General features: G+C 37.1%; 2 protein-coding genes across 4 annotated transcripts in view; one reads left to right on the top strand and one right to left on the bottom strand.

Annotated features, from left to right (window-relative positions):
• Positions 1-11,224, bottom strand: part of Sytl2 (synaptotagmin like 2) — a 133,099-nt gene extending 121,875 nt beyond the window's left edge. The window contains exon 1 of the mRNA XM_076846565.1: positions 11,148-11,224. The gene's annotated coding sequence lies outside the window, so the exon portion shown is untranslated. The remainder of the gene's footprint in view (positions 1-11,147) is intronic.
• Ccdc83 (coiled-coil domain containing 83) overlaps positions 10,479-26,527 on the top strand; it is a 49,896-nt gene continuing 33,847 nt past the window's right edge. For all 3 annotated transcript variants that reach the window (XM_076846568.1, XM_076846567.1, XM_076846566.1), the window contains exons 1-4: positions 10,479-10,509; positions 11,010-11,084; positions 18,000-18,122; positions 23,995-24,079. In XM_076846568.1, coding sequence (XP_076702683.1) covers positions 18,028-18,122; positions 23,995-24,079 — 180 coding nt within the window. In that variant the 5' untranslated portion in view covers positions 10,479-10,509; positions 11,010-11,084; positions 18,000-18,027. The remainder of the gene's footprint in view (positions 10,510-11,009; positions 11,085-17,999; positions 18,123-23,994; positions 24,080-26,527) is intronic.

Here is a 26,527-nt window from a genome sequence, read left to right as displayed (position 1 = left end):
ACAGCTAAAAAAAAAAAAAAAAAAAAGTCAGGATGAAAAGTGATGTATTTTCTCCTGGAATACAGAGTTGGGACAGGAATTTGTGAAAACTAGAAGATCTGGTGATAGTAGGAAGAAAGATATTGTAGGGGAGATAGTATGTATCCCATCTTTTGAGTTATATAAAACTATTTTCTCAGGAGATATATAGATTAGATAGATATAAAGATATCTCCACACTTATATTAATCATGAGTTTGGACATATGTATATTTCCATGAAACCAACACCATAATTGAGATATAGAGCATATGAAAGAAAGCTTTCTTAACTTGAAGTTTTTTTAATTTATTTTTTTAGTTATAGATGGACACAATAACTTTATTTTATTATATTTTTATGTGGCAAGCACTATACTACTGAGCTACAACCCCAGCCCTTAAAGTTTTAAGAGGAACCATGTTTATTAGTTTCAAAGAAGGGCATGTGATATATACAGAGGAGATTCATATATTATCCTATGAACATACAAAATAAATACCTGTGGGATTTCTTGATTATTTTCAGGGTAGCTCTATGATTGCTTAATACTTTTCTTACAAACACCTCATTAATGTTTAAGGATAACTTCAAACTTAAACAAGAAAGCATTTGTGAGGGGGTTAAAAACCTAAAGTACATTTGCACACTGTTTTACTATGACTAACTCACTGAGGTGACTCCTTTATCCCTAACTAGTATAGTGACACACTATCTAAAGCGTCACACAGCTATGAAGTTTGTCAGTCACATTGTCTCAGGCCTCCTCCCTCCCATCTTGCCTCCTAGCCTCAAGTCTCTCCCCAATCCATTACTGCTTCATTAATTTTTCTGAAATCCTGCTTTACACCTGATGGGAATCCTTCCACAGCTCCCCAGTGCCCACAGGATAAAGTTTAAGCTGTGTACCGCCACACTTGTGTGCTCTACCTGTTTGCCTCATGCAGACAGACAGATGGAAGCCATCTCTAGAGGTCTTGGAGTGACCTGTTTGTTGTTACATGGAACGGGATGGGCATGTTTCACTTTCTCTAGCCTAGGCACCATGTGTGGAGTGGTCCAGGTCTAGGGGAAAAAAGATATTAGGAATGTTTTTACTTCAAAGGGATAAAAATTTACATCCTAAGCTTTATTTAGAAAGCCTAGCAAGATCCTTAATTAGCTGTTAAGAAATGACAGTAATTTATGTGAAATCAGATGTCACAATAACTTAGAGGTTTTATTATGCATGTGTAATTCATTTGTCAGATACACAGCATGAGATGCCTGGGTTATTTTCTGGAAAGAACAGTCATTTATTCATATGTACAAACATTCCCCAAATAATTTTTCAGCACCTTTCACATGTTATACTATGTGCTAGGCAAAAGTGGTATAATGGTGAAGCAGAGAGCCCCTGTCTATCCTATTGTAAAACTAACAGATTAGCTGAAAGATGAAACTGAATGAGTCCTTTCAAGGAAATGTGGAGCTATAAAGAGGAAGTAAAGTGCTTTCTGAGAGCTGTGACTCTCCAAGAACCCTCTCAAATCTACTCAGCATTCACCAGGCAAACCAAGGAAGGGCTTCTACCAGTATCTCCAGATGGCAGTTCTTGGTGAAGACTTCTCTGGCTGGCAGCAGGCAGAGGCCTGCTTATCTCCTGCAAGCTCTAAGTTCTAGGTAATCAATGCTTTCAGGAGCAGTCCTCAATCAATGACAAATGAGATCTAACAACCCAAGCCTCATCACCCTCTCTGTGGGACAACTCTGAGAGCACTCCTTACTATCAAGTCCCAAGTACTCATCTCTCAGTAATGTGTTCATTAACACATCTTGAAGTGGCTTCTTTCTCCTCCTTTCTTAGTTTTCAATTTTCCTCAGGGCTTTCTGAGACCACCTTCCAAATAAACTCCTTGCCCTCACACCCCAATCTCAGGGTACACTTCTAGGAGACCCAACTAACATATAACTGACCTCAACCTGCGTGGGTCTGGGTCTTGAAGGGCACCATTGGCCATACCAGGATCAGTTGGAATCCAGTGTAAGATCTTAGACAAGGGAGTGAATCTCTTGCAGAATGTAGAGAAAGAATTGGATTCAGGACTTTATGAGAAAACATTCCTTCAGTTAAACCAAAAGAATGGGACCTATACTAAGAAGGAGGCAATATAGACAGAGTCCAGTTCATAGTAGCTGTTCAATAAAAATTTCTGGCTAAAAAAATAATGAATGGATTCAACATATAAAATCTCTAGGCATGGGGCTGGGGTTGTGGCTCAGTGGTAGAGTGCTTGCCTAGCATGCATGAAGCACTAGGTTTGATTCTCAGGACCACATATAAATAAATAAATAAAGTCCATTGACAACTATGAAAAAAAATCTCTAGGTAGACTGACAAAATTTGAAGATTGATGAGATCTGTTGGTGAGTTTAGAACAACTCCAAGACTTGAGGTTTAAGTATATAAATGAATGCTGGTGCCATTTACTAACTATCAAACACAGTCTTGAGAAGGAAAGAAAAATTGGAGGTGGGGGGAGATAATGAGTTTGGGGCATGATGTGAGCCATCTAATTGATTCTGTTAGTCAGCTAGCTTTTTGATGCTGTGACCCAAATGCCTGAGAAAACCAACTTGAGGAAGGAAAGATTTATTTTGGCTCACAGTTTCAGAGGTTTCAGTCCATGGCTGGCTGGCTCCATTACTTTGGGCCTGGGGTGAGGCCGAACATTTTGGCAGAAGGACACGGGGAAGGAAAGCTGCTCATCTCATAGCAGCAGGGAAGCAGAGAGAGGGAGGAAGGAGCCCAGGATAAGAAATACTATTCCAGGGCACATCCCCAGAAACCTACCTCCTCTCAGTAGGCCTCACCTACCTCTTATAGTTTCTATCACCTTCCAAAAATGTCATCAAATTGTTGATGCATCAATAGATTAATCCACTGATGAGGTCAGAGCCCTATGAACCAATTACTTCCCCAAGAGCTCCACTTCTGAACATTGCTGCATTGGGGACCACACCTTCAAGGCATATGAGCCTTTAGGGAACACTCCAGATCCAAGCTATAACATTGATGCTAAATAGGAAGCTAAGTGGGTAACCTAGGTAAAAGGTATAGATTTGAGTTCCAACAAATATGGATGCTCTCAAGCCACTTCGGTAATGTGACTCTGGAGAGATCCACATTATTCTACTCTCTGGGATTCCTAATATTTTAGAAGAGATTCCAGAGAGATCTAACACTTTTTGAAAGTCTACCATATGCCAGCTCTGACAGGTATGCAATGTTATGTCCATTTTACAGATGAAAAAATTGAGATGCTATGGACATTCCTCAGAAAACTTGGAATGGAACCACCATTTGACCCAGGTATCCTACTCCTCGGTTTATACCCAAAAGACTTAAAATCAGCATACTACAGTGATAAAGCCACGTCAATGTTTATAGCAGCTCAATTCACAGTAACTAAACTATGGAACCAACCTAGGCGTCCTTCAATAGATGAATGGATAAAGAAAATAATAGAATATTACTCAGCTTTAAAGAAGAATGAATTTATGGCATTTGCCAATAAATGAATAGAGTTGGAGAATATCATGCTTAAGTGAAATAAGCCAATCCCCAAAAACCAAAGGCCGAATGTTTTCTCTAATATGTTGATGCTAATTCACAGTAAGGGCGGGGTGTGGGGAACTAGAGAAGAATAGAATTACCTTAAATTAGGTAGAGGGAAGTGAAGGAAGGGGAGGGAAGGGGATGTGGGGATAAGAAGGATAGTAGAACAAAACAGATATTATTGCTTTATGTATATATATTACTGTATGACCAATGTGATTCTGCAACATGTACACTTAGAAAAATGAGAATTATATCCCATCTATATATGATACATCAAAATGCATAAATGCAGTCTACTGTCATGTATAATGAATTAAAACAAATTTTAAAATTAAAAAAAAAAAGAAAAGAAATTGAGGTACAGAAAGTCAAAGTAACTTGTCCAAGGTCACACAACTAGGGAGCGGCTTCAGAAGAATCCACACTGACTACAAGTTTCATGTTCTTTAAAAAAAAGATGCATTAACAACATGTGGTTCTGTAAACACTCTCTCTGTCTCGCCAGATCCCACAATGGCAGTTCCCATACTTAGGTGCGGTCAGTAGAAGAATCTCCAATTTCAGGGTCCAAAGACTGTTGTTTGCAATGCCCTGGTCAGCTGCTCCTTTCTTCACATGGACAGCTCTCCCTCCAAGTGGTCCCCCTGCTGGTGACCCTATGGTGTATAGCCCTTGGTGAAGTCTCAGTTTCTGTCTCTGTAGACTTGCCTACATTTAAATGAAAACACATAATGTGGCCTTTTGGCAGTTGTTTCCTTAGCTAGTGTGTCATGTGAAAAGTGAAATGTGTAGGGAGTAATACACAAACTCATTATTCCCCTAAAAATGCAGTGCACAGTCAGGTGAAGTACTGCTGCCTAAAATCCCAGTTTCTCAAGATGCGAAGGCAGAAGAAATATAAGTTCCAGGCCAGCCTGGTCATCTTAGTAAAACCCTGCAGAAATCAAAATTAAAAGGGCTGGGGATGTGGCTCAGTAGCAAAGTGCTTGTCTTACATGCGCAAAGCCCTGGGTTCAATACCTAGCACTGGAAAATAAGTAGATGAGAATTAAAATGCAATGCACTACCTTGAATTTGCTAATATTGGTAGGTATGCCTAAAAATGTCCTTTTATGTTTCCTTCTGCAAACAAATGTGTAGTTCTTAAAAGATGAAAGTTAGAATTTATGCTGCCTCATTTTCCAGATGTGAGGTAGTATTTATTATTCCATACGTTCTAATTCTTTTAATATGCTTGTTGATGTTGTGGTGATGGTAGGGTTTCATAGACTATGTTCTAGTGTGGGGGTTGGCATCCTACTTGAGTCATAGAGGCAGCCAGAGATTAGGCAAGCTGAACTTGACCCAGAGAGATGAGGTCATTCTTTTTGCCAGTTACTTTTATCTGATGAAGGGCAGAATCTGAGACATGCTTCTTGGACCAGAAACTGGACCCAAGTGAGAGAGGCCCTTAGGCAAAAGAAAGATTGAAACTGTGGTCAGTGGAGTTCATCCTGGAACCTGACCCAGTTCTGACCCTTCCCACTCGCTTCTACAGCAACCAAAGGAAACTTCTGTCATGGTAACAAGGCTGTCATCATCAGCATAGCTCAGAGGACCCAATGTGATCTGTCCCTGACTGCTTCTTCAGCCTTCTTTCTCCTCCCCTATCTGAGGGCCCTATTACCCAACCATGGTAAATTTCCTTAAATCCATTAGGACCTTATTATTTTCATTTTTACTTCTAGGTCTTTGTAATATTCTAGGCTCTCTATTCCATCACCTCCCCCCAACACCTCAAGGTGACTAATTTTTGCTCATCAAGTCTCAATTCAGACCTTGCTTTTCTAAGGCATTTCAGATGGCAAGCAAAGTAAATATTGTATATATTGTGTGATAACGCATGTTTTTAAAAAAATTCAGACCTCTCTTCCTCTAGGAATTGTTCTCTGACCCTTAAGACTGGGGTAGGTTTTCTGTAGCATGCTCCTTGCATGCCCCTAATGGGGGTTTTCCGACTGTGTTGTAAAAAACTATTGATTTGATTGCTCCTCTTTTCCCCTAGACTGAAAGCTCCTTCAGGCAGACATAGAATCTGGCCAACATCTGACCTCATGAGATACAGCAAGCTAGAACTGCCCAGTCAAGCTGCTCCCAAATTCCTCATTTATAACAATGGTGAGGTAATAAATTATTGTTGTTGTCTTAAATCACTAATTTGTTATGCGGTAATAGATAACTGATACACTATCAAAACTGTTTTAAAAAAACCCTTTGTTATATCTCAAAGATCCCACAGATTAGTAACTGGTGATCTCTTGTTCCTTATGACATGGGTGGGTAGGAAGATCCAATATGACTTCACTCATATATGTGGCATTCTGTGGGCTAGAAGGTGGACTCAGCTAGAAGAGCTGACTTTAATGCCTATTTTTGGCCTCTTCAGCATGGTTGCCCCATAGTAGTTGGACTTTTTATATGGCAGCCCATGGCAACCAAAGCAAGAATCCAAAAGAGGCAGGAGGAATTGTCATGACTTTTTATGATCTAGCTTCAGAAATAACACAAGAGTAATTGCCACCATACTCTGCTGGTTGAAGCAGTAACAAGATCAACAGGATTCAAGGAGAGGGAACAGTGACTCCATCTCTTAATGAGAAGATATCAAAAAATGTGAAGCTATTTTGTAAAAATTAACAATATAGAGTTATAATAAAATGTACACATTTTAAATGTATAGTTCAATGAATTTTAACAAATGCAAACACTGTAGTTACAACCATCACAATCAAAATATAGAGTATTACCTTTCTCCCAAAAAGTCCTCTTCTGTCCCCTTGCAGAAATCCCTTCACCCACCTCTCTGCAGTAGGCAACCACTGATCTGCTTTTAGACTTTTCAGGAATTTCATGTGATACTATGTAGTTTTTCACACTTGGCTTCTTTACTTAGCTAATTTTTTTTTTTTTTTTTAGAGAGAGAGAGAGAGAGAGAGAGAGAGGGAGAGAGAATTTTTTAATATTTATTTTCTTTTTAGTTTTTGGTGGACACAACATCTTTATTTTATTTTTATGTGGTGTTGAGGATCGAACATGCATGCCAGGTGAGCACGTTACCGCTTGAGCCACATCCCCAGCCATTAGCTAAATTCTTTTGAGATGCATTTACATTATTGCCTGTATTAATAGTTCATTCCTTTTTATTGCTAATGGTATTCTATTGCATGGATATTCAACATTTTGTTTAAGCAGTTACCTGCTGATGGACTTCTGAGTTGTTTCCAGATTTAGATTATGAATAAAACTGCTATAAACATTCATTTTCAATTCTTTTGAATGAATAAATACCTACAAGTGAAGTTGAACTATATATTGAAGAAAAGACTACCAAATTGTTTTCCAAAACAGTTATATTATTTTACTTTTTCCCCAGCAATATATGAAAGTTTCAGTTACTCCACATCCTTTGTCAATGCAGAATGTTGTCAGCTGTTTTAAGATCAGCCATTCTGATTGGTGTGGATTAGTATCTCATGGTTTCTATTTGCATTTCCCTGATGACTAATAATGTTGAGTATCTTTTCATATGCTAATTGGCCAAGAATATATTTTCTTTTGTGACACATATGTTCAAATCTTTTGGTAGTTTTTTTTTTTTTTTTAACTTTTTATTGAGCTTTATGAGTTGTTTGTAAATTCTGGATAGCATTTTTTTGTAAGGTGTATGTATTACAAGTATTTTTTTTCCAGACTGTGGCTTTTTCATATTCTTCAAACTATAGAGCAGAATTTTAAATTTGGATGAATTATTACTTTTTCTCCCTTTTTTAAACCATGCTTTTGTGTCCTATATAAAAAGGAATTTTTGCTGACCCAAGGTCACAAAGAATTTTTCCTGTTTTACTCTAGAAATTTTATAGTTTTAGCTTGTGTGTTAAAGTCTATGATATATTCTGAGCTGATTTTTTGTATGGGCCCAGTGCAGCAGCACACTTCTGTAATCCCAGCTATTTAGGAGACTGAGGCCAAAGGATCACAAGTTCAAGGCCAGCCATGGTAACTTAGAACTTGACTCAAAATAAAAAATAAGCTAGAGATACAGTTCAGAGATAGAGCACCTCCAGTTTTAATCTCCAGTACCATATACGCGCCCCACATACAAAAGCATGTTTTTGGTTAGGGTCGAGGGTCATTTTCCACATAGATAGCCAATATTTAGAATACCATTTATTGAAAACATTATCCTTTCCTCATTGAGTTACGTTGGCGCTGTAGTCCGAACCAGCTGACTATATATTATGTCTACTTTTGGACTTTTTATTATGTTCTAGTGATAATAGTTTTATCCTTTTACGGTCACTTTCCTGGTCATGTTTTAAAACTGCTGTAGGCACACAGCAATCCATTGTCGTTGAAAGCTCTCAAGACATTATATGCTAAAGCCCTCAGGCACAATTCATCCCCTGGCCCAGTCCCTGGGAACCCAGAACTCCAGCTTACCATCCTGTGCTCCTCTTTTCTCACAGAAAACAAAGAGATCATGAAAATAATTTCAAAATTTAGTTGGGAAGAAGAGAAAAGGGGGAAAATAAAGATGTGATATCTTTTTTGCCAGAGTTCTAGTTACTCAGGTTAAACTTGGATCAACGAGATGAAGAAAAGAAGATTGAAGGGATATGGCTCCAGGCTTAAAGGGAAAAAACTGGGACTCTAACAAATAAAGGAGAAATGCTCATTTTATAATATAGCAACATAGCAATGGATATAGAGTTACAACATTTTTCTTTCTTTTTCTTCTTTTTTTGCAAAGCACTGATTTGTTTCAAATTTGTCAGGATCAAAATTTCAAGAAAAGTAATTTTGCTCTCAGTAAAATGTCTGGTATTCCAGAAGTTTGAAGCAGCTTGCAAAGTCAAAAGGTTAATCTTTAGTTCAGGTCTCCAGAAATTACTATGATATTTAACACTAATATCTAGTTGATTGCTTTGTCTATTGGCAAAGGTAGTAATCTCTAATGAAAACAGATATTTAAAAGTGTGAACAAGTATGTTCATGGTTTTTAAAATCATATTGTCAAAAAAAAAAGTCCCTGCAAATTTTATTTTGCAGTACAGGAAGTTGAACCTGGGACCTCACAAACAATAGGCAAGGCTTCTATCACTGAGCTACATTCCAGCCCAAATTAAAATTCTGAGACAGTGTCTTACTCAATTGCTCAGGCTGGCCTTGAACGTGCAACTCTCCTGCCTCAGCCTCCCCAGTCCTTGGGATAACAGGCATGCAGCACCGCCTACAGCAGACCCTGCATTTTTTTTTTTTTTATCTATCAGATGTTTAGCAATTGTTTATACCAAACAGATTATTTGTGGTTTTGCCAAAAAACAGACAGCATATTAGGCTTGTTCTACCTTAGATACTTTTCTACTTCTATTTGTGCATCATTCAACACTGCAAGACTCACAGAAAATCAAGGTCAAATGAGGAAACTCCACAAATGTTTTTTATCTGGTTTCACTGTTTGACCACTAACTGGCAAACACCATAAGAAAAACTGAGCAGGAGATAAATGATAGGGTAAAAGTACATTTTTGAACATAGGCCCAGGGCCTCATAAAAGAAGCAGGCCTAAGATTTATAAGAAATGATGTGGGAATGAATTCAACGTGCTGAAAAAAAAAAAAAAAATCATAGTTTTTCCACTTGACTAGAAAAACTCAATGCTTTAAAACTTTGGGTAGTAACTTTTTCTCCTGCCTTTGCACTCTACTTAATAAGTTCACTCTACAGTCCCACCTGTTGCCATTTTAGGAAAGACCAGGTAACTAAAAAACCTTTTAGCTGGGGCTGTGACACAGTGCTCGAGAGTTCGCCTAGCATGTGTGAAGCACTGGTTCGATTCTCAGCACCTCTTATAAATAAATTAATTAATTAAAGATCCATCGACAACTAAAAAATATTTTTAAAACCTTTTAGATGCATAGATCACAAAGTACTTATTAGATATAAAAAATAATTTTTGCACAAATGGAGGTTTAAATGAGGTAGAACAAATAAATGTCCACAAACTGGTTAATTTTTGGATGGCTTTTTACTGATGAGAAAAATTCCCTGAACTAAAAGTTAATTAATACTTTTATTAACCAAGAGGTTAATCAGTTCTCTTCCTTTAAGAGGTTCTTGAAAGTGTTATAACAACATATTTTTTAAAAAAACCAAAAACACATGACAATCTATTAAAAAAACAAAAACGAATTCAAGAATGTCAAATAGATGACTTGGGAAGAAAGTAAAAGCCAAAAGGAGCTTCACTTCCGTTTTCCCGGGTCAAAAGGATAAATGACTGGGAAGTCACTAGGGGAAGTAGGTGCTTCCTGGATCTAGGAGGCCAGTCTTCAGGCACAGAATGGGAAAGAATGCTGGAGAGTAAAGGGGAACTTTAAAGACGGTCAGTGTGGGACTTCTGACCCCCTCCCCCCACAAAGAAGGACAGAGCTACAAAAGGTGAAAAAGAAGGAGGAAACGGAATCTTTGTTGCTTTTCTTGAGGTTTAGGAGCTTTCAGAGCCAAAAGTTGTCCTATTCAGTTCAGGTGTTTGTCATTCTATCTGGAGCTGAAACTCGGGTACAAAACAAAAGTGGAAGAGGAGCTGCCCTGGTGCCGAGCGCCGAGCAGGGCAGAGGCGGGCAAATCCGATCGCATGCCCACGGTCCCTACCCCACCACTCCAGTTGTCTCATCTGACAGCAGAAAGCCCAGTGAAACGACCTCGGCTCCGTCACGGCACGGCGCCACGGCACGGCGCCACGTCACGTCTCCGCACACTCACCACTTCCGGGTTTGCGACTCGACGGGGGCGAGCAGAGCTTGGGCGCGGAAAATTCCGCACAGAGGGCGGCGGTAGAGTGCGTGGAGGTACCGGGGCGGCGGCGCAGACCCTCCGCCCGGACTGCTCCCCGCAGGGCCGCCAGGTGGCGCCCCCGAACCGCTGCTCGCGCCCGGGAGGGGCGGGCGGGCGGGCGGGAGGATGCCAGTCGCCTGGGAAACCCAGGGCGCGCGGGCGGCTGGGGAGCTGGTGGGCAGGGTGCGGGGCTGGACCAGTTTTCTGGCTACAAGCCGGCGGCCCTTTATCCGCACCTGGAAGTGTTAAGGGGATGTGGGGAGGCTGGTCCTGCTCGGCCCCTGATCTGCCAGTCTGAGGCTTGCTCTGTGCCGAAATGAGACTGGGGTCGCGCGCTGGGGTTTCCTGGCTGGACACCAGTCCCCGGCCGTTGGGAGCTACTGGGGGCGGGGCGGGCGGGGGCAGTCCTCCGTGCCCCACCCCCACCCTGGCCTTCTCCCCTTCGGAGACCGGGAGGAAAGCGGGCCTTCTGCGAACTGACCACAGCTGACCTCCCTCTCTTTCCGCCTCCTAGTAGAATCCCTGCTCATTGACGCGTTGCTCATTTGCGCTCCTAGATCTGCTCCTGGAGGGCAGGGTCTGACTGCAGGTTTGTAACCTTCAGGGTGCCTCACACAGTCCCTCGCACACAGTCGGTGCTCACTTCACTCACCCAGTTAGTCCTCCTTAGGCGGGTAAGTGCGGTTCCAGTTGCATGCTGATTGGAAAGTATTACGTAGAAATTTCCTGAAATAAAATATTGTCAGTTTTAAATAACTTTTACTACAGTATGTAGTTATAATTTTAATATTAGTTGTTAACTGTGCCTAGTTTATAAACTAAACTTTATTGTAGTTATGTATGTATAGGAAAAAACATAGTATATGAAGGTTTGGTACCAGCCCCAGTTTTCAGACATCCACTGGGTGTCTTGGAACAACATATCCCCCACCAGTTGAGGGTGGGGGGCTACTGTGATGCTTTCCATTTGTAGGGACTTCATAACTTCATTCCCAAAGCAATTAAGTCTTATAACCCTGACAGGAAAGATGGAGGAAGAAACTGAGGGTCAGAGAGATTCAGAAATGTCTGAGGTTATAAAACACAATGGAGAAAATAGACTGTTTCTCTTAGTGCTTTGCTTACTGAATTCCCATTGTAGTGAGTGCTTTTTGAATGAGGATCTCACACATCCTTGCAATCCTCAACTCCAATACACCTCGCAATATAGGTACTCCCTATGTGCTCAGTTTGTTGTTGATGACCATTCATCTCCCACACTCTCAATCTGCAGATTGGCTTTGATTCTTTACCTGAATGCTATAATAGATGTCCTTCAAAAGAGAATACTTGGGTTCTTTCTTTACTTAGATTTATATAGTACATTTTTTAGTTTCCTCACTCCTCTATTCCCCATAATTCTCTGATGGGGGGAGGGGCGGGGGTTGAAGAAGTGGCTAGAGATGGGAAAAGATGCCGCATCTAAAACCAAAAAGAAGGACTAAACTATGGAACCAACCTAGGTGCCCTTCAACAGATGAATGGCTAAAGAAAGTGTGATATATACGATGGAATATTACTCAGCCTTAAAGAAGAATGGAGTTATGGCATTTGCCAGTAAACGGATTGAACTGGAGAATATTATGCTAAGCAAAATAACCCAATTCCAAAGAACCAAAGGCAGAATATTTTCTCTGATGTGTGGATGCTAATTCACAATAAAGGGGATGCACAGAATAGAGGTACTTTGGACTAGACAGAGGGGAATGAAGGGAGGAAAGTGGGTATAGGAGGAGGAATGATAGTAGAATGAATCAGACATTATTACCCGATGTGCATATATGATTATAAGACCTGTGTAATTCTACATCATGTGCAACCAGAAAAATGAAAAGTTATATTCCATTTATGTATAATGTGTCAAAATGCATTCTATTGTCATATGTAACTAATTAGAATAAATTTTTAAAAAGAAAAGATGGATAGGGAGAGGAGGATCAGCAAAAGACTCATTTTTGTTAAAGTAATAATCAGTGTCTGTGCTCATATATTTCCTGACATGCATCTACAAGACCTGGTGGTAGTAGGTCCTGTTTATATTCACTACTGCTCTTTGAAGAAAGATACTTTTTGTTCTTCTCCACCAGCAGAGTATATAATGTTTCCATTATCCTCTCAGTATTTTTTTTTCTTATTTATGTTTCTTTTTTTGGCATTTTTTAAACTGAAGGACAGAAGGAGTTGGAAAAAATGTAGTTCTGATTACTAGATAAGTTAATATAATATACTGCATTTCAAACTATTTGTTACTAGCAATTCTGAATTAGAAGAGAGACCAATTCTTATATTTTCTTTTTTATTAATATGGATGAGTTGTACAGATTAATGGGTTTCACTGTGACAGTTCTATACATGCATTTGTCATGTATTGATCATGTCTACCCTCTCTCTACCCTGTCTCCATGTAATGTCAAAACATTACCTTTTGTTATTGTTGTTAAGTTTCATGAGTGCCTTATATATTCTGGATATTAATCTATGTCAGATGAATGAATTGCTGACAAAGTACTTCTCCCCTTCTGCAGGCTGTCTCTTCACTCGGGTCATCCTTTCCTTTGCTATGTAGAAGCTTTTTAATTTGTTACAATTCCATTTGTCAGTTCTCAGAGTTCTATCCGGGAAATTGTTGTCTGTGCCAACATCTTGAAGTGTTTTCCTATGTTTTCCCCTGGTAGTTTCAAATTTTCAAGTCTTATATTATTTGACCCATTTTGAGTTGATTTTTATACATGGTGAGAGATAGGGGTCTAGTCTCGACCTTCTACCTATGGATATCCTGTTTTCCCAGCACTGTTTGTTGAAGAGTCTGTCATTTCTCCAGTGTATGTTGTGGCATTTTGTTGAGACCAGTTAGCTGAAGATGTGTGTATTTATTCATGGGTCCTCCATTCTGTTCCATTGGTCTACATGTCTATTTTTATGTTAATGCCATGGCATTTTGTTACTGTGGATCTGTAGTATGTGTTAAGATCAGGTATTGTGATGCCTCCAGCATTGCTCTTTTTGCTCAGTATTGCTTTGGCTATTGGGCATCTTTTGTGCTTCCATATGAATGTTAGGATTTTTTTTTTTCTAGTTCTGTGAAGAATAGACCAGTTTTAAAGAATCCAATATAATTTAGGAACGGCAGTTCAAAACTGTGCCAGTGACTATAGGATTTGCATCGGTAAAGAAAATACATGCTAATGTAATGTGTGTCTTCAATCATCCAAAGTAATTGCTGAAAATGTCATTCATTTAAATACCTGATTTTGAATATTGGGAATTAACATCATTTCTCCAAGGTGGGTGAATTTTAACACCAACAATTTGGGGCTCTATACAAATAATCTATATGTATGGAGAGCTGAAATTCTTAAAAATTAACCATTAAGTGATATTACTTTTTAAAGTGTTTAAATAATTTTTAAACATGTGCTAGAAGATCATTTCTAATTGTATTAATAATGCATTCTGATGAGCCAAAATAAATCTTTTCTCCAAGTTAAAACTTGTTTCTGGTATAAGTGAAAATTTGAGTTTAAAAGCAGTTTTAATTATTAAATTTGGGTAGATACATTATTATTATTAACAAATAAATAAGGCCTTTGGAGAAGAAAATTAGTATGCATTATGTGCAAGTCAAGTCATTTAAATCAAATGTTTATTGAACATCTGGTTTGTGTCCATGAGATATGCTGGCCTATGTGCTAAGATCTATATTTGAATATCCCAAATAAGAGTTTGTTGAAGTAGTATTGTTCAGCATTAAATTATATTTTGTTGAAGATGAGTGCCATGAATGTTTATGTTTTTGTTTGTTTGTTTGTTTTTGTACTGGGGATTGAACCCAGTGGTGCTTAACCACTCAGCCATATCCCCAGCCCTCATGAATGTTTTTGAATATGTATTTCCTTGCAATTAACACTATGCCAAGTTCTATGTCTTTTTAGTTACATTGCTCTTTAACAAGGTTTATGGAAGTATTATGTTATTATCACTACTACTACTACTATCAGATTTACATAAATTTGTAGCTAGTTAATGGCTGAACCAGGCCTAGACTTTAAGACACCCATATGGAGATCTTTTAAATACTTCATATTCTCATCCCCTGATGGAATCTTATTCAGAACTGTTGTCATTATTAATACTATTAGGTAAATATCTTTAATTTTAATCTTCATTTATTTAAAACATTATTCACCAAACAGCAGGCTCCATTTCATATGTCCAGAATGTTATTAGGGAAGAACTGTCATCTCTGCCAACATCAACAAAATTGTGAAAGGAGGCATTCAGAGGCTTCTGGATATTTATGACTCTGTACATACTTATAAAAAGAGTCATTAAGAGCCTTCTAAAGATTGAGGCAAGCCCCCACCGAGACTACAGGATGGGATGCAGTCTTGTCTATGAGTAAATGTTCAAGAATTATATATTGGCCAAATTCTATTGTTATATTGTGTCCATATGTGAAAATGTCACAACAAATCCCACTATTATGTACAACTATAATGTACCAATAAAAAATATTAAAAGAAAGCATTATGGGCTAACAGTACATTTGAAGAGAATGATATATATCCATTTTTACTAAATAGACCTCTTTTCACTGAGAAGCTTTAGGGAATTTATTTTTTAACATTTTCTGAAATAATGATTGTGGAGTAGATTCAGGAAAGCTGGAGGCCTGAGTCTTTCAAACCCAGGCTGTTCACCTGCCAGGCCGCTGCCCCCTGCCCCACCCCCACCCCGCCCCACTCCATGGTGAGAATTACAGTGCCCAGAGTTGGGTGCAGGAAAAGCACAAGAGCACAAAAGAGAAAGAGGTCATGATTTTGCTAAAGACTTTTGAAGTTGTTCATTATTTTGTTAAGGTGTGGCTACTTGTGTGCTTCTTGCTTCCCAATAGTCTGAGCAGGGATCTTACCTTTTCTGTACAGCCAAGGGCCAGGTAAAGTGCCATGCACAGAGCAGGCTCTGAATAGATGTTTGCACTTACTGACAAAAAGATTAGGTTTCCGTTTGTCAGGAGTTATTCTAAGTGTAACCTTCCTAGAAGATAATAACATTTACTTTGTGAATATTTTTCTAGGATTCTCACCCCTTACTGTGATAAATCCTTTGGGCGATTAGGAACTATAATTTTTGATGAAGGTCCCCATTGTTTTAAGACATTATCAAATACAAAAGTACATTTTGAGGTAGTGTCATTAACTCATTGCAAAAATGCAATGGTCAAACAGGCAATCCAGTTGACTTACTGATTTTCTTGGAAGTGTGTGGAACAATGACCCTTAATATAGCTTATGGATAAATCACTTGTGTTTTAGTGGACCGCATTTCACTCATATTTTATTAAAATCTCGCTGTGAGCTTCAGTTAGGTAACTAATTATACACAAGAGAGTTAAAAGCATATGGGCCAGGTAACTGAAGTAATTTAACAAGATGGTCATTTCTCCTCCAGCCCCAGATGGGTACCACAGGTAGAGACTACATCATTTGGTCTCTTCTGTATGATTCAGAAAGATATTAAATGTTGACCTTTGCTTTAAGTTTTAAATAAAATATTTTTTAATAAAACTAAACATTAAATAGTAAGTTCTTGTTTTAAAATGAACCTTTGTCAGCATGCTATCTTCTTGTGCAACAGTCAAGATAAAAATTTCAATTCTAAAATAGAAAATAGTATAAAAACACAACTCTGTATCTGGAATAAAAGAGAACAATTTTTCCTTAGCTGATAATTTGCTGTGAACTGTGCTCGTATAATGATGATACATTTTGGTATGGAGCTTATTGAATTATTCTTCATACTTCCACATTTGAGAAGACACTGTTTTAATACATTAAATCTTTTTTGTATTAAATCTTTTTTTCTGTTGCCTGTGTACTTTTCACTTGGAAAATATTGTAGTATATTTGCATTCATGTATACACTTGGCTAGAAAAATCTCAGACACCAAGATAGCCTCACTAGAGGTCTGGGTACGTGAGCAATGTGTCTATAGAAAAAGTTGTGTTTTCATTTCAGCAAGTTTTTCCACAGTGGGTCTGAATGGTATTTGCAGATTGCCAATTGGTTGATTCAAATCAAAGGCTGACAATGGCAAACCTCATGAATTAGTCTTTCCACAAATCATTGTACTTGGCAGCAGGCAGACATACTCTGATTTACAGTTATTTGGAATTCTAAGGATGATCTGTAGCTGTTAACTGAAGAGAAAGACAAAAGGGCATAATCCTTATGAAGTTCTTTCTATTGGTGAAACACTATACCAGGTGCTTTAAATATTAGCCTATTTTAATCTTTACAGTAGCTCTTAGAATAAGATAGCTATCTCATTTTACAGATGATGAACCTGAAGTTCAAAAACATTAATTATCTCAAGGTCACAAGGATAATAGGAGGGGGCCTAGGATTAAAATACTTCTGCCTGATTCATTTATCCATTCACTCTGGTATTCATTTGACAGGGATACGTTTGTGTGGTTAGTGGAGAAATACAGATATGCACAATTATCACATCCTCCTCATGCTCATTAATTTACAACCATTTAAACAAATAATTACAAAGGTCATGTGTTTTCTACCACACCAAACTACTGAACATTGATTGCAGTTTAGGTTCTTAATCTTATGAGAATAATAGAAATTAAAATATAAAAACCTGTTAAGGAAAGCTGTACTCTGTACTTTAGGATCTGAACCAAAACCATGATGTATACTTGCTTAATAAAAACACTAGTGAACATTGGGTCTTGATTTTTCTTTTTAAAAAATATTATTCTTGCTGATTTTTATTAAAGTATAAAAGCAATTACTAGCTTATGAAAAGTTATTTTTAGTGATACAACATTATTATTTGCATCTGTGAATATCTTAATCACATAAAACACACTTCAATGTATGTTTTTACTTGCTCTTTCTAACAATCCTGGCCAAACCTAATTCTTTGGGATCCTAGTTCTAATTCTTCAGAATCCTAGTTTCTTGGCGCTCATAAAAAATTATGGTTCTTTTTTTAATTTCAAAAAAATTAATAGATATTTATTGAGCTGCTGCTATGTGCAGTGCACTCTGCCAAACACTTTGGAGAAATAAAATTATTTTTATAAATTCAGTTCTTTGCTCTTAAATGATTTTAAAAATTCAGCCCTTCGTAAATCATATGTAAGAGACTAATCAATCTGCTGATAGGAGCAATAGATGTAGATAGCTAACAAATCTCTTAGAAAGTTTTGGATCATGCATGGTAGGTTGTTATACTGGGCTACACATGGAACTCACCAGGCTCAAGAATCCAATTGATTCATGATGATTAATGATTCAACATGTCTTGTGGTTGATGTGAAATCTGAGGACAAGGATGGCAAAGCTTCAAAAATGAAGTCCTAGCAGTGCCTTACCTAGCATCAATACAAGTGGAGGAGCAAAGGGGGAATTTATTCATTTTTTTGTATATCTCTTTGCTAAACAGATACGTACCTTAATAACTAACCAGAACAATGGAAAGCACAGGGAAAGCAAATAAAAAGGATATGCAAGATCTGCCACAAAGGGAAGTCAAACTGCCCATCAGTGAAGCGCTTCTAGACTACCAGTAAGTTTGTATTTTGAAATCTAAGTGTTTCTTTATGTAAATACAATCATTGTTAAAATTTATGTAACTCCAGATGTAAATGATGCACTTAACAAATGCCAACAAAACAGAGATGGATTGAAGATTTAATTAAATGTTGTGCTATGCACACATTTTTAAAGTTTGTTTTTTTTAAAAAAAAAACTTTGAATATAACATATTTCAAGTCATATCTATGAAATAGCATTCATGGATGTGGTTTTGGCTCCTTGCATGGAATAAGTGGTCACTCTCTGCTGGACATGCCACAGCTGGCTTACCTCTTAAAATACAACATGGGAGGGTTAGGGGACATTTATAGACCAAAAGGAGAGGACATTTCCCTGTATTTAACTTTCTATTTCTTAGACATTCCAACTTACATTATTCCTAAGTGGCTACAGATCAAATCCAAGTGATTTAGAATTATTTAATAAAGAGGACATTTCATAATGACTTACTACCAAGCATTGAAGATAAAACTAGAGGTGACGTTTTTGTTGATGTTTTATTCCAACAAATAGGGAGAAACCCCTTGAGGTCTTGTGAACCTCACTTTTGTTAGGGAATTAATAAGTATCAGTCTTTTCTCAAACAAGACTGACATTCCTTTATTCATTTTCTCATTCACTCAGAACTTGAGTGTTTATCATGTGCAAAGCAAGTGCTTGGTATTGGAGGACAATGAATAGGACCACTTGGTCCTGTTGACCTGATGAAGCATAGAAGTCAAACATTTTATATAAATACATATATATTGCTATAAGGAAGGTACTGTGGAAGGAAAGTGTAGGGTGCTGCTCAATGTTGTAACTAAAGGACTCGACCTAGTCAGAGGGATTTAGAAAAGCTCATGTAAGGAAGCTAATCTCTGGAAAAAGGAGAAAGCACCGTGGAGACAATGCTTACGGAAAGATACTAGCTGGCAAAGACCTTACCACTGTCCAGGAACTGAGAGAATGGAGAGTGAGGGGGAGAAAGCCGGGGCAGACACCAGTGATTTAAGCAAGGAAGACCAAGCAGACACAAGGAATTTAGAAATGGGAAGTCATTTTTGGAGGGGTATGAGGTTGAACATGGGAAACTTGTGATACTCAGCTAGGTCTTTAAGAGAATTGTTTTTAACAATGATCAGGGAAAATTTGTCTCCTTCCCCTTGAGAGACTCCAAATGTATTCATACGTCTTTTTTTTTTTTTTTTTTTTTTTAATAAGGCAGTGAGTCAAAAAGTCAGAAGTCTAGGACAGAAACATCCTCTGGAAGGGGTTTTTAACAGTTTCCCTTTATTTTCTATCTGCGGTAACATTAAATAATAACCAGATACTATTTGTACTGATTTTTTAACATACTGAAAACATCCTTTATCTCATCTTAGGAGAGGTTATAAAATGGCTTTGTGAACACAACCTGGTCTCTAATTTATTCCCATGGTTTATAGGGAGGACATCTAGTTATAGCTGTTTCTCTTTCTTTGGGATCAACCAGAGGCCAGTCTTTCTTCTCTTTAACACATGTTTATAAGGAGAACAATATTGAAGAATTCTCATAATCTAGTGACAGATATAAACTGAACATCCCATGCCTTTGTTCTCTTTTATTTGTTAAAACTTAATAAATAATCTAATGCACTAGAACAGCCAGACTTGCTGTACCATGCTCTGCTGGTGACAGATTACTCATTCCATGTGTTCCAATATAAGAGAACTTTTGTCATGTGACAAGTAGCTGAGCCACCTCCTCTCATTATCTAAAGAAGGATTGTCCAGGGATTTTCTAGCAGCATCTTTTATTTCTCATTCCATCTATTTTCTAAGGATGTAGTAAGCACATAGTAGATAGTCAATTAATGGTTTTTAACAATTGAACTTTTAGAAATAATCTGAATAATAATGTTTTTTCCTCCTTTACACTTGTTTTTATACAATGAATATGGTTATAGATACAGAAATAGGTATGGATTAATTGTGGGTAGAAAAAATTGATTATATATAGGGTTTTTTAAAAAGTAAAGTATATTTGGTTGGTTGATTTGGGGATTTGTGTTTTCATTATTGATCAAGCAGTTAGAATATTTAAGGTGTGAAGAAAATATGATAGTTAATTTCTGCTTGGCTCCTTCAACAAACTCTGAACTCCTTAAAGACTGTATTTTATAATTCTTTGTATCTCTTATGCCTAGCACAGCTACTACATAGTCTAAGCTCAGAGCTTCTTTCTTGAGTAAATATTATTGAAGCTTGTTTGAGAGCAAAATCACAATCATGAAAACAAAGATATTATTTTTACCTATCTGATGGGAAAAAAAAATTTGAAGTGCTAATCCTCAATGGCAAAATGCTTACCAAGAAACAGGCATGATTTTACCCACTAGTGAATGTAAATAGTTTAATTATTGCCAAAACATTGGCAATAATAGCAATAATTATAAAACAAACCTGTCCTTTGATCAGGTAACTCCATGTATGTTGGAATGCTCTCCCAAGAATATGAGATTGTGAACCTCTGACTTTTTGTGAAAGGCTGATACTGTCAATGCTAATTCTGTAAAGTGATCATCTCTAAGTAATGATGACTTTTATTTTCTCCTTTATAGTTGTTTTCCCTCACTTTTCTACAATGAAAATGGATGGATATAGATAAAGGAACAGATTTGGGTATAGTTATAGGTTTAAAAATATTGATTTTTTTGAAATTCAAATTCATTTGTTTTCCTTCCCGAAATTTTCAAAGAAATTTCATGGAGGAAAAAAGTTTACACATAACTAACATTTTAATAACACAGAGAGGGAAGGGATAAGGTGACACATTTTATTATCAATGATTTATTATCATTGTTCTTCAGAATAGTGCTGTGTCCTTTTCAAACCAACTTAATATATATTGGTTTATCATCCCACTTGATTCAGCATTTATAATGACATGTGGGATACTAGGGTACTGATGAGAGAGATATGAAAAGGAAAAGTTAAGATCAAATTCCATAAGGTAGCTAAGAATATGGAGTTCTGATGTTTAAGCCTACATGCTTCCTGGTAAGTCCATCTCTTCCTGGGAAAGTCGAAGTGGATTCCAGAGAGATCCGGCTCAGTTAGTCCTGCCATAATTAGCAGGGGGCCACAAGGGGGCCAGGAAAGCTGCCAAAACATTTAGGGCTTCTCAGAATTCCTCAAGGCCTGTTGACACTGCTCCAACCATCCTAAAGATGTTCACCACTAAATGAACATTGAGACAAAGTCCTAGGCCATTGGCTCCTATATGCTCTGAGGGTAGGGATGATAGGCTTACGTGTCAGGTTGCTAGATGTAACACTTAAAATATATATAATGCCAGATTAAGTTGGAATTTCAGATAAACAACAAATAACTTTTTTTTTTTTAACTATAAGTATATCCCATGCAATGTCAGAGGTGGGGTTGGATTTGGTTGCTAGCTTACTCATTGCGTGCTCAGTCATCACCAAGTAGCAGCTCCAGCCTTGAGTCAGCCTATTAACAAACCCATCCAAAGATTCAATCTCAAGCAGTGGAGGTCACATCTCTGAAGTTCATTTGCTTATTTCATCCATACAGAAAAGTAATAGTACATTTATAATGGCAGAAATTATGCAAGTAATTTGCATGTTTTTATATTCTCATTTCAGATAACTTTTATTTACAGTACTTCAATTTTTCTTCTTAAATGTGGGAGATAGAGAAGGCATTCTTTCACAGTTTTTGCACACTTAAGCTTTAAATAAGAAGTAAAGTTTATATCATGTACAACCAGATAAATGAGAAGTTATACTTCATTTGTGTATGATGTGTGAAAACTGCATCCTATGGTCATGTATAACTAATTAGAATAAGTAAAAATATATATTAAAATAAGTAAATAAATAAGAAATAAAAATTGGCTTTTACTTAAGGCATATTTCTTACAGTTGTGTGGAACCTAGTACTATAGTAGTTCCTTCCACTTACTATCCTTTTCATGTCCTGATAATTTTCCCCATAGTATGGATCAAAATGTATAAATAATGTAGTTTTATACTTACTTTTTTATTATGTAATAGACTGTACTCCCTGAGGACAAGGATCAGGAAGTTTGTGTTAAAAACTATCTCTAACACCCAAAGCACTGGAGGCAGCCACAGAATCTGTTGCACAGATGACTGCATGAAAAGGAGCATTGGTCAACATAAATTGCAAAAATCTGAAACTCAAAGGGACCACCAAGCTCATCTCCTTTAATCTTGTTTACAAAAGAACAGCCAAGGCCTAAATAGGTTAAGTTTCCTTTGTCAGTTTTTGGGAAACCAGGACTAAATCCAAGTTTCACAGTATTATCAAATGCAGTTTTTTGCCACTAAAGGATTTATTGTTTTGGTTTCATATTACATTTTCATATCACTTAGAAGAAAGGAAACTTATTTTTCTCTCTGCTAAGTATGCAATGTCACAATATAAATGATACTTTAGAGAGAAGATTGACAGGATGTCAGGTTTAGAATCAACAGGAATTTATAAGTACTTTATTCTAGAAACATTCACACATGATTTCTTACTTTAATCATCACAATAATATGTGGAACTGGGTATTTCCACCATCATTTAACAGCTTGGAAATTTAGGCCCCGAGACTCTGAGTGACTTTCCTGTGATCAAGATGTGGTAAGGACAAGATATAAAACCAAAACACCTCATTCTTTAACCACTGCTCTGTCCACCACACCAGAGGAGCTCTGGTTTTGCTTTTGTTTTGCTTTGAATGGAGGCAAGGATCTTAGGTGAAGCTATTTGTGTTGCCTTATTTTGGTCTCAGATTTAAAGTTATGATTTACTAGATAATAGTAATATAGAGATGTACTAGCACTTCAGAGAGCCTGTACTAAAGTCTTCCTGCTCATTTCTCTTTCTTATTCATTCCTAAGAAATATTCAACAAACACTTTTTGGGGTTTTAAAGAAATGTCTTTGTTCAGGAAAGAAGCTTTTAAATAGACAAGATAGAGCACTATTGAACTTGATCCAATAGGCACTCCTAAATTACCTTAGTATTTCAAGATGTGCTTGCCCCGAAGTATCTTTGTTTTGTCATTTTTGTCTCAATGTTTTAGGAATTCTAGAAAGCATATTTTCTGTGCCCTATCCTATGTTTTCTTTGAGCTGAATTATTTAAAGATAATTAGAAAGTATAGAAATTACATCCATAAAGCTGAGCATGGTGGCACACACCTGTAACCCCAGCAGCTAGGGAGGCTGAGACAGGAGAATCAGAGTTCAAAGCCAGGCACTAAGCAACTCGGTCAGACCCTGTCTCTAAATAAAATACAAAATAGGTCTGGGGTTGTGGCTTAGTGGTCAAGTGCCCCTGAGTTCAATCCCTAGTATACAAAACAACAACAACAAAATTAGATCCATGAAATATGACCAGTAATTAATTCTTTTTTTAAAAACCTTGAAATTAAAGAGTTAAATAGATTCAAAATCCAAAATCATTTAGGAAACGTTCTTTTCCCTAAATGGGCCTTTTTTTTTTTTTCTTTTTTTTTTAATACCAGGGATTGAACCCAGGGGCACTTTACTACTGAGCTACATCCCCAGTCCTTTTTATTTTTTATTTTGAGGCAGGGCCTTGCTAAATTACTTGGGGCTTTGCTAATTGCTGGGACTGGCATCAAGCTTGTGGTCCTCCTGCCTCAGCCTGGATGTCACTGGGATTACAGGCATGTGCCACTGCACCCAGCCCTAAGAGGGCATTTGTAATATATTTAATAATTTACTCAAATTCAAATAGTTTAGTTTAATTTTAAAATTACTCATTACTTTTTCCTAAGATAAATACTTATAACACATCTTATTTTTGTTTATTATCAGCTGTCAAATAAAGGAAAATGCAGTAGAAAGACTCATGTTTCAAATAAAGAAGCTTAGGGAAAAGAACCAGAAGTATCATGAAAGGGTGAGTATAAAACTTAGAGTAGCTTCATGTAATTATTAAAAATGTACATGCATGCCATGAAAAATTGTGAATTATGGTGAAGTACATCCTAGGAAATTATTTTCTTCAAAGCTTGTAATTGATTTATAATTCACATAAGTTCTTTGTATATGTGAGAAAAGAGGGTTCCTATTGTATTGATTATAATGTTACCTTAATAATGTCATTTTGATCATAAGGACAACAGTTTAAAATTTTAAAGCTTTGAAAGCACATTTTACTTTTTGACTTCTTATTTAATCAAACTATAAACAGTGTTTCTCTATTTGCAATATCTGAATCTTCTAGATTTTTGGTGTTCATGTTTTATATATAAATACCTTTTTAAAAGTATGATCTTGATTGTTAAAATGACTAATTGGACATTTAAGGTGGCACATTTTATAAAATCAGATTAAAATGAGTATCAAAGGGGTTTGAGATACATTTATCAGGACTAAGATCAACAGAAATAAGATTTGGAAGTAGCAAATTATAACTAGCACAACTTACTCCTCAAAGTATATCATGAATGAGGAAATACTAAGGGTATTTGCATATTTATTTTTTATAGGAGTGAAACTTCCACAGTTAACTGTTTTATTTGGCTTTTCTTTACAAATGCTATATCTTCAAACTTTAATGCAACTTGAAGTCAGAGATAGAGACCTGAGCTTGCATTGTGACTGTACAACTTACTGGTGATATCTTTTTAGCCAAAGTTGCTATGAACCTCAATTTCCCTCTTACAAAACAGGGATTCCTCTTTCTCCCACAGGGTTAATTTTTTTCATTCATTCAGCAAATGTTTATTGGACAAGTCCTGGTGGTGATACAGCTATGTCTCTAATACTGTCACAATTCTCTAGGATCTGTATCTTTTGGGGGAGGGCAGGTAAAAGTGATTGAACCCAGCCCTTTTATTCTATTTAGAAGCAGGGTCTCACTGATTTGTTTAGGGCCTCACTAAGTTGCTGAGGCTGGCTTTGAACTCATGCTCCTGCTGCCTCAGCCTTCAAAGCTGCTGGGATTATAGGCATGCACCACCACATCTGGCAAGGATCAGTATTTCTAATAGGGACTAAAACAGAAACAGGTCTATGGCTAAAGGTGGAGAGGAAAAATCTGGTCTGGGTGCTTGGATACAAGTTCCATATATGAGATCCAAAGCACAAAGAGGAGAGAGCTTCCATCAAGAGATCAATGCACATCCTCTAGTGGTCAGCAATGGGGCTCCAAAGACAGGACTAGGTTATGGAAAGTACAACAGATCAGGACGGAGTCATCTCTTTGCCCATTAGCCCATCATTTAGAGGGTTAAACAGATGAAGTTCTTGTTTCCAAGATGATTAGCTTAAGAATGAGACTGACCAAAGTGTGCACATTAGAAGACCCATCGGGGAGGAGCAATGAATGGGCAGACTCTAGCTCCAACTGAATGTATCTGAACGTCAACATTTCTTTCCACTTCTGTGGCTGATGCCCCAATCTAAGACACCATCATCTCTTACCCATCCTTCCCGCTCCAGTACAATTTCCACATGCAACCAGAATTACCCTGTAAACCTCCCTATGCTTAAAACCCTTGAGTGACTTCCAATGAAAAATAAAATCTATCAACCTCACTAAAAATCTTCAGGGCCCTGGAAAAACCTGACCCCTGCTCACCTCTAAACTTATCTCCAGCTGATTCACCCTTTGCTCATGATTGCTCCTTTTAAATCTTGGAAAAGCAATCTCTCTTTTTTTTCTTTTCTTTTCTTTTTTTTTTTTTTTTTTGGTACTCCATTCTTTCTTTCCTCAGCAAACTTTCTTTCTCTTTTGTTTCCCTTTTTGTTGTAGTGTTTATGACTCTTCAAAAGAAATAACATTAGCAATTTAAATTTAAATCATTTTGTAATACATGTTCTTTTATTTTTCTTGGTAGATTTCATCCCTCAGATTTATATATATATATATATATATATATATATATATATATATATATATATATATATATATATGGTATTGAACTCAGAGGTGCTTGATCATTGAGCCACATACTCACCCTATTTTGTATTTTATTTAGAGACAGGGTCTCACTGAGTTGCTTAGTGCCTCGCTTTTTGCTGAGGCTGGCTTTGAACTCTTGATTCTCCTGTCTCAACCTCCAGAGCTGCTGGGATTACAGACATGCACCACTGCGCTTGGCATGTAATGCTCTTTTAATTTACAAATGAAAAAAATCACAGGCCTGAAAAGGATGGTCATTGTGTTTAAATTTTGATTTAAGAGAACTGGATTCACTTTGAGACTTTTGTGCCATGTGTGGAAAATAAAAGGCAAATTTATTTGTATATATACGTATTTTATGAATTTTAGATAGTGGGTTTTTTTTTCCTTCTTTCTCTTTCTTGGTGCTGGAGATGGAACCCAGGGCCCTGCCCATGT

The sequence above is a fragment of the Callospermophilus lateralis genome, chromosome 2, assembly GCF_048772815.1.
Source record: "Callospermophilus lateralis isolate mCalLat2 chromosome 2, mCalLat2.hap1, whole genome shotgun sequence".
Taxonomy (NCBI): Eukaryota; Metazoa; Chordata; class Mammalia; order Rodentia; family Sciuridae; genus Callospermophilus; species Callospermophilus lateralis.
The sequence above is the reverse complement of the archived record's forward strand: the minus strand, read 5'-3'. Positions and strand labels throughout refer to the sequence as shown.